The sequence below is a fragment of the Cicer arietinum genome, chromosome 1 (assembly GCF_000331145.2).
Source record: "Cicer arietinum cultivar CDC Frontier isolate Library 1 chromosome 1, Cicar.CDCFrontier_v2.0, whole genome shotgun sequence".
In the NCBI taxonomy this organism is placed as follows: Eukaryota; Viridiplantae; Streptophyta; class Magnoliopsida; order Fabales; family Fabaceae; genus Cicer; species Cicer arietinum.
Genome location: NC_021160.2, coordinates 45,459,331 through 45,471,192, shown reverse-complemented (window position 1 = coordinate 45,471,192; position 11,862 = coordinate 45,459,331). Strand labels below are relative to the sequence as shown.

Here is an 11,862-nt window from a genome sequence, read left to right as displayed (position 1 = left end):
TTTAAATAATTGTGGTAAAGTTAATTTTTTTTCATAAAATAATAATAATAATTGTGATATGGTCCAAAATATTGCCTTGAGTAAGGTACACAGCGTGCCATGCTATTTTCATGCACAAGCAGCTGGCGTAACACTCAATTCACAACTTCAAACCAAAATTGGTGCTATACTCATTGCTTCTTCAATCATGCACATATCACATATTCTATTTCAACCTTAATGTACCTTAAATTAAAGGACCATACTGTCCAATTTCATCATCACTATCATTATGATTATTTTTGCATCCAATCAAAAAAATTCAATATGCTATAACCTTATAAGTACATAGCACCATGATGATATATTTGTTGTTAGTGGCCCTGCACTTTCAGTCTGGTGAAAATTGTTAGAATTGGAGACCATGTTTGTTTCATTGTTGGGAAATAAGAAGCCAATGTCTCAATTGAATAGTCGAGCATTGGGGGTGTAATCATGTGTATTTTATTTTGGAGTTTTTGATGAAGATGTTTTTATTTTGTAATCATGTATAATACATATCACCAAAAAAATATATGCATAATGCTTAATGATAATTTATAATACAAATCATACCACAAGATGTTTGTCATATTTTTTATTGGTACAAAATATTTGTCAATTGTCATATTTAATTATTTAAATGATGTTTTTCACTAATAGTTGAAAGATAAATATGTAATTGATTATCAATGAATATGAAGAGAAAAAAAATCAATTCACTATATAATTGATTGTAGAGACTATATATACATAAGACAAATGTTTATCATTCATCAATTATATTCAAAAATATAATATTTCAATTATCAATTAGTTAAGGGATAAATGTGTATTTGAATATTATTATAGTATGTATAGAGTGTTTTTGTTAAAAGTGTGCAGAAAATTGTCATATTAACTATAATTTATTGTACAAATTTTACATGTGACAAATGTTAGTTACCAAACAGATAGTTAAAATGCTGTATCTCACAAAACAATTTGTTAAAGGGACAAATGTGCATTTGATTATTAGTGTATCTTTTAATATTTTTTAAGATATAAATGAAAAAATTGAAATAAACTAATTATAATTTAATATGCAAATCATAATGGATACATGTTTTTCACTTACTAATTAACTAAAATTAATCATTCACGGACTGATTAGTTAAGAGATAAATGTATATCTGATTACTTGTATGTCTCTTGAATATCTATATACTATAGGAGTTTGTCAAAAATATATATATAAGAGGGGGTTATAGAAAAATAATAGAATTGAATGAGTTTTTAATCTTTACAAAATTTTAATATTTTGTCTTTGGTAATTTTTTAATCCCTAAATATTTTTATTTTTATTTTTTGTCCCTACTTGTAAGTCAAGTTATGTGTACCTTTTTAAAAATTCATGTTTAATTAATCTTCCGTACTTTTACTAGATAACTACTCTCTCCAATAAGTGAGTGTATTTGATTTATATTATGTATTAGATACATCAACTTTTTTTAATTAAATTTTAACTCAATTGTCTTTTATAAAAAATATAAGAGGGAGTAATTATTATCAATCACACAATATAGAGACATGGATGGTATATGGGAACGACATATATATTTTTTTTGATAGAGAAATGTTATTGGTTCTGTGATCCAAGCCAAGTCCTCTTGCTTAAACCTGTGGCAATGATTTTAGTTCACCAACTAAACTAACTTCGCATGAGTGGAAACAACATATATATTTCTTCCAAACTCAATTATAAACAAAAAATGCCTACATTCGACAGATTTTAATATAAGCAAATATCAATTAGTTTATTCAAATTTAGAGTTTATTTAAGAAGAAAATTTTGGTGGAAAAAACTTTAGAGGACTAAATTTATATATATATATATATATATATATATATATATATTTGAGTTTAAAAGAATAATACGATATATGATCGTATAACAAAGCAATCACACTTCTTTTATTCTTAATAATATTTTAAAATTTGCATAATTTAAAATAAATAAAAAACAAAAGTCGTGACATTCTATTTCTTCCAAAATTTCCCTTTGAAATAAACAATTAATGTCATTATGTCACAAATATTCTTAATTAATTAATTAATTTTGTGAGAAAATGACCATTGTAATGAAATGTAAGTTCATAATGTATTTACTTTTTTGACATTAATTCGAAAAATAAAATACAGTTAATGATCATCTACTATAATTATTAAAATAAGTGTTTCGGTCATAAATTGGTACAGAGGAAGTACCCTATTTCCAGTGCGAAACACCAAATTAAATTTGAAAGTTGATTTAGAAGCAAGTTTCCATTTTGATGCTGTTGGGTGGCATGATGAAGATCACTATACAGTTGCAATAATGAAACTGTTGCAATCTTTACACAATAAAAGGACACAATAGGGAGGGGTCCAGAGAGGGTAAGGTTTTGAAGTTTGAATGGATTGATGAATAGTTTGAAAAAACTTTAAAAGGGTTCTGTGCAGTACCTGCTCTAAAGTTCAACAAGGCTAAGTGAAAATAATAAGTTACAATGTTAATAGGAAGAGCATTAAATTTGTCCCTTCCACAAGTAGGATGAGTAGCTAGGTATAGTACTCGTTCATCAAGTAGGCTAAAACTAGACTCAGAACCCCCACGTGAATTTTCAACTAAGGCCATCCCCTCGCTACCTCACCCTCTTCAACCACTCATTTAATGTAACATAACCTTACCAATATTTCATTTTTCCTTAACTTGATATTTTTATATTCTTATGTATATGCACATAAGTGTCGCTCTGTATTTTTACTCTATCATATAAGTGTCTTATAGTATGAATCACCATTATAGGTGCTTCTTTGGGATGTGTGACTACCCACATTGCATCAAGTGTTTTTCAAGGAAACTAATTTTTGTTTGTATTATAACTATTATATATTAGAAAAATTGTAATATAAAAAATATATAGTAAAATTTGTTGGATTTTTATGATTAAATTAATACTTAAAAAAAATTATGCTTTTTTTTAATCCTTATACTAATTAGAATTCTAGAATACAAAATAAATTTTGTCTTTTTCAACTCTCTTATTTTACTGTGTTGTGATCTTTTGAGTTTACGAACAATAATAAAAAAATTATATATTTTTCATAAAAATTTCATTAATCAACAAACGATCGTCCATGCTTTCATCTCCAAAAAAATCTCATTAAAATAGTTGTTGAATGATATATTGTTGTACAAAAATATGTTAAACTCATCAAATATAATTAAATTTATTTTTATTATATTAGTCAAAAGATACATGATGAATTAATATATATATATATATATATATAACATACTGAATTAATTAATATCTCATCAACTATAATGGAATTCATATCACGGGTTATAAAAAGAATAAAGAACTTGTATACAAAATGTGACACCAAGTTCAAACTCCACACAATGCATCTAAATTCAACTAAAAATTTGACTCTTACATTAATATTTTACTATAAAAATTTATACCTAAACTAACATAGATTTCATGTTGCATATTTTGGTTATAAAAGTCTCTTTACCAACATAATAGGGATAAAACAACGTTGATTTAACCGAAAAAGAAAAAAATGTATACCATGAACTTTTTACAAGGACTAAAATCAAATTTCTTGCATTTTATAAGGACTAAAAGGATTTTTTTTTTTTTTTTTTTGCAGAGACTAAAATCAATTTCTTATATTTTGTGGAGACTAATTGTATATGTAAACTTAAAGTCGTTGTTGAGTTTGATTGCAATGAATTAAACCATAAAACAATTTTTGATCAATTGATAGAACTTGATACTTAACTTGATAACTTGAAATGCAAGATATTAATGAAGTAAAGACAAGAAATCAATAAATACTAGTAACCCAATTTATAGCTATGCTCCTACATCGGAGAGACTGAATCTAACTTCAATGATTCACTATGATTTGAGAAAATTACACTCATGAGAGCTTGTGAACAATTCATCATCCTTCGCTTGTGTTTCTCCCACGCTAGTATTTCATTTCTCTCAATTTTCTCTATCCCAAAATGCTTATGAATGAATCATTTAGTATCTTTGAATTACACGTGCAAGGCTTTATATATTATCCATTGAGGGTTACAAACTGGTCACAACTAACTAACCAACTCTAACAGTCAGCTATGTAGCTTGACTGGCGATGGTTGGTACTACTTAGTTGGCGCTGGCTAATGCTGAGTTGGTTGGTTCAATGCATAAGCTGGTTGGGCTGGTTGGTTCAGTGAGTTGTTTGGTCTAGTGCAAGTCTACTATGTGTTGAGGAGAAGTGTAAGACTACAAATTCAAGGTTGGTCTAGCTAAAGCTAAATATTTTGCCTATGTGTGAGAGGGCTACTATTTGTTGAAAAGAATCCCTCCAACTAATTGTGTTGTCAAATAAAGTGTACACATAATATGTTAGTGGCCTTCTGTTATCTACGTCACCAACATAATTGGAATCAACATAACCATTAATCTGTTTGAAGTGTTCAACACATTTGCAATATATCAAGCTCATATTCTGATTCTTTTTTATGTACCTCTACACTCATATAACAACATTTCATTGTTCTTTTCATGGATTTCTAGTGAACATGCTTATCACACTAATAACATAGGAAATATCAAGTCTAAAACATATCATAGTATACATAATGCTACCTATAGCACTAGTATAAGGAATATTCTCGAAGTTCTGTATATCTTCAGTGGTTCTGGGTGATTGGTTTGTTGACAGATTGAAATGAGGGGATAGGCGCAGATTCACATTCTTTGAATCATCATGTTGAACCTTTTTAATACTTTTCCAAGATAATTATTCTTAGCATGATCATTCAACCACCATTTATATATCTTATGATTTTCATCCCTAGTATTTTTTTGGCAACCCCAAGATCATTGTAATCTATTGCTTCTCTGCGTGTGAATCTTTCAGCAACTAACCTTACTTTATACCTTGGTGACTCAACTTCTAATATACCTTATTTCCTCTTATAAATCCACTTATTTCCCACAAGTTTGGTGTTCGTAGGCCTAGGGACTAAGGTTGAAGTCTTGTTTTTATCTAATGAATATAAGTCTTCAATCATGGCCAACATCCACTTCTCATTATCCTTGTTATTGATAGCTTCAGTATAGCTCATTGGATTTTCATTGTTGATATCTTCAGCTACATGAAGTGCATAACTTACTATGTCAACATGATCATATCTTGGAGATGACCATATGTCTCTTCTTTGTTTGTCCCTGATGAAATTGTAGTCTTCTATGTCATATGAGTATATTGTTGGGCATTTTACCTCAAGTTCAAAACTATTCAAACCCTACTAGTTTGGGCTTGAGTTTCAGTGTTGTCATAAGACTTATAAAGCTTTGACTCATAAAACTTAACATCTTTGTTGACAATGCATTTCCTACTTTCAAGACACCGGATTTTGTATCCTTTAACACCATTAGGATACCCAACAAAGTATCCTTTATTGACCCTTGGAACGAGCTTTCCTTTTAAGAGTGTAGCTTGTAACCTTACTAGTTCACATATCTAGAGATGTTTTAAGATCAATGGCAGTTAAGGGACTCGTGTTAACCAAGTAACATGTTGAAGTGTGTTTTCTAGTGTTGAACTTACCCATGTGCATTTTTAAATAGACACAATGCTCACAAAATTCAAGATCACCAATTGTGTCTCCACCTTGGACACCTTGCTTTTCAAATTTCTTCATCCTTTAAGACTCACATGCCCTAGCCTTTGGTGCCATAAGCTTGTCCTGTTTGGAGATGTGACTACCGCTCTTGCAACACCAATGACTAATTGTCCCTTCAGAATATAGATGTCATGATTTATGATTATTCCTTTCATGACCACAAGAGATCTCTTCATCACTTTGAGAAGACCTTTTTCTGCCATGTAGGTACAACCCGATTCTTCCAACATGCCAAGAGAAATCAAATTGCTTTTCATTTCAGGGACATGACTCATTATTTATACTGGTGATTTTTGTCGTGTCTTTATCTTCTCTCCAAATCTCCCCCAAAATAAATGAGAAGTAAAGAAAGATAAAATATTCTCAAGTCCTTTCCTCTTTTAAAAATTCAATCAAACAAATATTATTTTAAATATTTTGTTCCTTCTCTTTGTTCCCCTTTCATTCTCTTTAACCAAATGCACCATGAAAGTGCCAATTAAATCAACGAATAGGATAAAAAAACAAACAATTTAATATGTGACCAAATATTTACTACACCCTTCATATATTTTAATTTTTATAAAAGGTAACAATTCATATATTTTTATACATACTTATAGAACATTTATTAATTTCAAGATATAAAATATCACACTTAATTTTAATTGGTCTGTAAATATTGGGTCATCTCAATACTTTTGGAGACTTTGTTTGAATATAAAAATTTGATCTCCAAAATAATAAAATTCTAACATCAAGATTTAAGATTCTAACATTTGGTGATGAGTGATGACATCTGATAAGCTGCAACTGTGTCATAAATTCATTGTTGTCGAAAATTGGTATTTATTCTAGGCATAAGGTGCAAATATAAAATTTTAGAGTATTTAACGTACAATTAAGATATCAATGCAATTTTTCAAATATTAAAATATATTAAAAAAAAATTGAGATTCTCCCTAGTTAAAAGACATGTGTCGATATTCTGATTGGTTAGGTTGATAATCAGTCTTGTGTAAATATATACCATTAATTTATATCTAAGAAAATATTAGATAAAAGTATTGAACAATGCAGTTCTATATTTAAAAAATCTAGACCCTTATTGAAAAAAATAAATAAATTTGACCCTATTGGATAGATCTCTAGATCCATCCCTAATTAACCATTTATGATACGAGGCTCGGAGCAAATCTAACTTGCCTAATTTTAGAGACGATGTCACTCAACTCAAGCATGAGTTGGAAAGGCTTGCAGCCAGCATGATTCACACTTGGTAACTTCTCTTACTAATATTTCAAATAAGTCATCTTTTGTTTGATTGAGAGAAGATAATTACCGGAAGCAACGAACCAAAGTCTTTTGGCTAAAGGGTGTGGCACACAATAACAAATTTTTGCACACTTATGAGTGCTAGAAGAAAAAAAATGGTGACAATAAGGATCTCTTTGTTTGGACCACGAGCAGAAAAACTTTTTTACATTGCATTAAAAGTTTTATATATCATTAACATAGAATCTACATATTCATTAATAAAATGTTTTATAAGAGATAATTGAATTATAATTGAATTAATAAAAATTAATGTATTTATTGATTAAATTGATGTATAAAAAAGATAAAAAGGAGTATGTTTTAATAAAAAATATATACTAATTGATATAGTATATAACTTTTTACATCATATTTTGAATCGATATAAAATAATGAACAAATAATATAATAATTTGATGTAAAAAAGACACTTTTTACTTTAGATTTTATATCAATGTTACTTATGATCTATGTTAAAAACATTGTTATCTTAATATAAATTTTGTTTTTATTTCATTCTTCTAAATAAAATAACATTAAAAACAAATTAGAGTTGTTCTGAACTAGAACACAAATACTAAACATCAAAATGCAAAATAAACTAAATAAATATACGAAACCCTAAATCACGGGAATTAAGTTGTTGATATTAGTTTATGCTTTTATGATATATATTATTTATTGTAATTAAAAATATATTAACATAATCAAGGATACATATGTTGATAAATAAATATTTAAAGCAGTTAAAAGAAATTTAAAAAAAAAAAGATTTATAAAAGGAGATAAAAGTGTGTGAGATGTGTTTTAGTACCCAATTTGGTGAAAAATAAATAGAACTACTATTTTAATGATATTTTTTATTTAATAAAATAATTATAAAAGGAGATGAAGAAATATATAAAGAGAGTTCCAAGACGAAAATAATATTATTTATACAATTTTAATAAAAAAAAATTACAAGAATTTTAGAAGCAGGTAGGGGTCTTAATTAACCTAGTTTTTCTTCAACCAATTAATACAAGTTTGAAGATCATTTTGCAGCTACAACACTTTACATTCATGTGTTTCCTCAACCACGCAAGATAAAAAGCATTTCAATGGAGCAGTAATGAAATTCACCCTGGACACAGAAAAGGAAAATATTTGTAAAGGCATGAGATCAGAGAGGAAAGAGAGACGTTTAATTATTATCATATTTTTTGGGTACAATTTTAATATTGTTTCTATATGGATGATATTAGATGCTTCAATTTAATGATATGCTTCCACAATCCGTTAGCCAAATTTATACAACAATCAATAGTCTACTAGTCTTTTTATTAAATATTAATATTTTCTCTTCCTTACATTTTTACTGAAGTTATTTCTCTAGCTGTTGCATGCAGTTTCAATATTAGAAGTACAAGTACTATTTAAAAAGAATTTATTTATTAAAAACCAATTCAATTTTACATGTTATGAAATTAAAACAAATCATTATTGTTGATCAAAGAAACCCATTGACCCCCAACAATATATAATTAAAAACCATAATGTTGCCACCACCATACCTATAAAACAACATTCAACGTAGTACTCTACTCATTCCATCAAAAAACAAACGTACTCTACTCATACTTTATATCAATTCAATATACGTACTATTAATTAATTTCAACAAGTCACAAATTCAAACACTTCCAAAACATGACATAATAATAATAAGTTATAAAGATCCCACCAAAGGGGACCCCCTATGGTCCCAAACATAATATTAAAACACACAATTCCAAAACTACCCTTACAATCCAACTAGTCAATCTTAGAAAACTTAAATCCTAATAATGGACCCAAACAAACACACTTAATTAATGCTAATTCTTAATTAATAATTAGTTAATAGTTCCACATGCAATCAAGCTCAGAGGAACCTAACCCTCCCATGTTAACGACACCACCAGTATCAACCACCTTTTGCTCCTCCGGCAACCCCCATCCACTGAGAATATTATCACCACCGTGATAAGGCTGCGCCGCCGTGGAGAAAAAGAAAGGAAGCTGAAGATTATCTTGCAATGACCTCAAGCTTGGAAAAGCAGAAACACCAACATTCCTTTGAAACCTTGCAAATGGATCCATAGCATTCATAGAAGGAGAAACAAGATCGAAACTTCCATTATTGTTGTTGAAGTTGTTATGACATGAGACAACATTTGATGTTGTTGATGTTGTGGAGAAACAGGACACGTGCTCCTTTGTTGTGTTGTTGGAGCTGTTGTTGTCGTTGTTGTTGTTGTTGTAAGTACACATTTGACGGTTGTCGAATGCGGTTGCAGCGGTGCCGGCAGTGTAAGGAGATGAATCAAGAAGAGGTGGAAGGTAAACTGAAGAAGGTGAACTTGGTTCAGGGCATAGACTCATGCTATTGTTGCTTGCTGAAGTTGTTGAGGTTATTTTGGTCTTTTTTGAACCACTTGTGGTGGCTGATACGGTGGAGCTTCCGGTTCCGGTGTGACTCTTTTGAAACACACGTGAAATCACCCATTCATCCTACATTAATTCAAAATCATGAAAATTAAATTAGTTAATTATTAATTTTATTATACATGAAGAGTTGAACTTAAAAATAATCAGTTAATTCAGAAAAGAAAAAATATATTTTTTTATCTAACTATTTGTAAAGTGATTTTGTTAGAAAAAGGTGAACATGGAAAAATAATGATAGTAATTAATGCAAGGTTAAAAAATGATGATGATGATGATGATAAACCCTATGCAAAATGAAAAAGGCAGTGATACATACATACGTACTAGTTATTTACTTTTGATGATCAAATGAATATAATTGAGTTTATTAATGTGGCTGGTTATGGTTTCCATGCAAACTCATGTATTCACAAAAACTAAGATAAGAAACTATCACATGCACCATAGGGTAATAACCATTAACATGTTAAAAGGTTGATGTGTCAAGATTAATTCTCTGGCCTAATGATCCTTAAAGGACAAAATCTTAATCGAGAAACACCATCAACATTGATAAATGAAACCATTGCATATAGCAAGCTATTAGGAAAAACTAGATTCCACCTATACTTCTACTCTCTTGCAAAGATCGAAATGCGGCTCATATACAATTAGAACAAAGTACACTTTTTCACTTTAAAGTAACGCAACAATAACAAAATCACACTCATGCTGTTTTCTTAAAAGTTTTAAGTATATTAAAATTAATATAAGCTATAATTATATTACACTAAGAGTCTTGTAGCATTGACATATATCATACTAGAAAACTATGATTCTATCAACAAACATATATATATACTAAACTATTTATGAATTATAATTAACATAATCGAGATGAATGAGATGTGAAGAAACAAACCTTGGAGTTTCTAGAGAGAAAATGGTAAGCAAATTTTCCTTCAAGGCGATATTCATGCATAACCCAGTTACTCTTTTCACCTTTAGGAGCTCTACCTCTATAGAAAACAAGGGTTTTCTTCATTCCAACAAGAGAGTAAGTTTTAGAGCTATAAATCTCTCTGTCTTTTCCTGTTGCTTTCCAATAACCAGCTTCTGTTGCTCTATTAGTTCTTAAACCAGTTGGATACTTCCTATCACGTAAACTGAAGAAATACCATTCTTTTTCACCCATCTTAGCTTTCTCTGTCAAAAAGTAAACATAATAGTGTTACAAAATTCATACATATGAGAAATAGAAAGTTAGAAACAAAGGGTTGTTATCATTTTTTACCAGGAAGCTCCCATGGTTCACATTTGTTGAGATCAACTTCAGCTATGGCTCTTGCAGTGAAAGTGTTGTCAAGAACTTTTTTCAGAAGATAAAATGTGATTAGTTCTTCATCTGTTGGATGGAAACGAAATCCAGGTGGCAAATGTGCATCACTGTTATTGTTGTTGTTGTTATTATTATTGTTGATGATATGGTTATGGTGATGATGGTAAAAGTTATCCATTTGTTGAGAAGAAAAAAAAGTGAAAGTTAAGATATGGAAGGAATGAGAGAGTGGTTTTTAAGAAGGAGAATGTTGAAGTGTAAGAAAACTTAATGGCTTTTGATTATATAGGAAAAGAAAAGAAAATAGATGAAGGAAAAAAGTGAAAGGAGTTAATAAGAGAGGGATTGAAGTTATAGTTGTTTTGTTTGATTGGGATTAGAGTTTGTGATGAGTTAGTTTATAAGGGTTTGATTTTCATAGGGATTTGATGAATCGAGTGGCAGAGAGAAAAAGGTGAAATGAATATTATTAAATAATAATTTAAAAGTATAAGGTATGATATGGCTGGAAATATAGTAAAAAATCTGTGTTTTCTTCTGTGCAGTAGTGTCGTATTCTGATAATATATATCTCTCTACTCTCTGACAATGAGGCTTATCATAATCCACGTAGTTGTAGAGAGAGAAAGAGAGAGAGAGAAGCTAGGTAGGTTTCGAGTATGCGTGCGTGCGTGAAGAAATGTGCAGGTATTCCTCTGTCAGTAAAGAAAATTGTAACAGAGAGGGAACAGAAAGTAGTTTAACAATACAGAGAGATCATAGCAACAAAGATTAAAAAATTAAAAATAAAATTAGAGATAGGAAAAAGAGAATAACGATGAGAGATTTTTTCACCTTGTATATAAGTTGATAAAGCTGTTACATATCTTCTCTGTCAGGACACAGTACAAATTAATATATTAAAATTATATTAAACACCAACCATGTTTATTACACGCCTGCTTCATTCATCTTTATTTATTTTGTTATGTGAAAATCGTTATAACTAAATCTTTTGCTTCACCTTCTTATTCTTAATTTAACAACTCTTTCAAATATTGTTGCC

General features: G+C 29.4%; 1 protein-coding gene across 1 annotated transcript; it reads right to left on the bottom strand.

Moving 5' to 3' along the window:
- Positions 1-8,701: 8,701 nt before the first annotated feature.
- NAC09 (NAC domain-containing protein) lies at positions 8,702-11,200 on the bottom strand. The gene is made up of 3 exons (XM_004488689.4): positions 10,773-11,200; positions 10,401-10,684; positions 8,702-9,562 (listed from the first exon to the last, which is right to left on the bottom strand). Exons 1-3 carry the CDS (start codon positions 10,993-10,995, stop codon positions 8,909-8,911), a joined length of 1,161 nt encoding a protein of 386 aa, XP_004488746.1. The 5' UTR covers positions 10,996-11,200; the 3' UTR covers positions 8,702-8,908.
- Between the last annotated feature and the right edge of the window lie 662 nt (positions 11,201-11,862).

Bases quoted from the DNA above. Each gene is read 5' to 3' on its own strand.
- NAC09 (XM_004488689.4), bottom strand. From the start codon at position 10,995: ATGGATAACTTTTACCATCATCACCATAACCATATCATCAACAATAAT. The intron at 10,685-10,772 runs GTAAAAAATGAT...ACTTTTTGACAG, and splicing joins TGAACCATGGGAGCTTCCTG to AGAAAGCTAAGATGGGTGAA. The intron at 9,563-10,400 runs GTTTGTTTCTTC...GAATTAATGTAG, and splicing joins TTCTCTCTAGAAACTCCAAG to GATGAATGGGTGATTTCACG.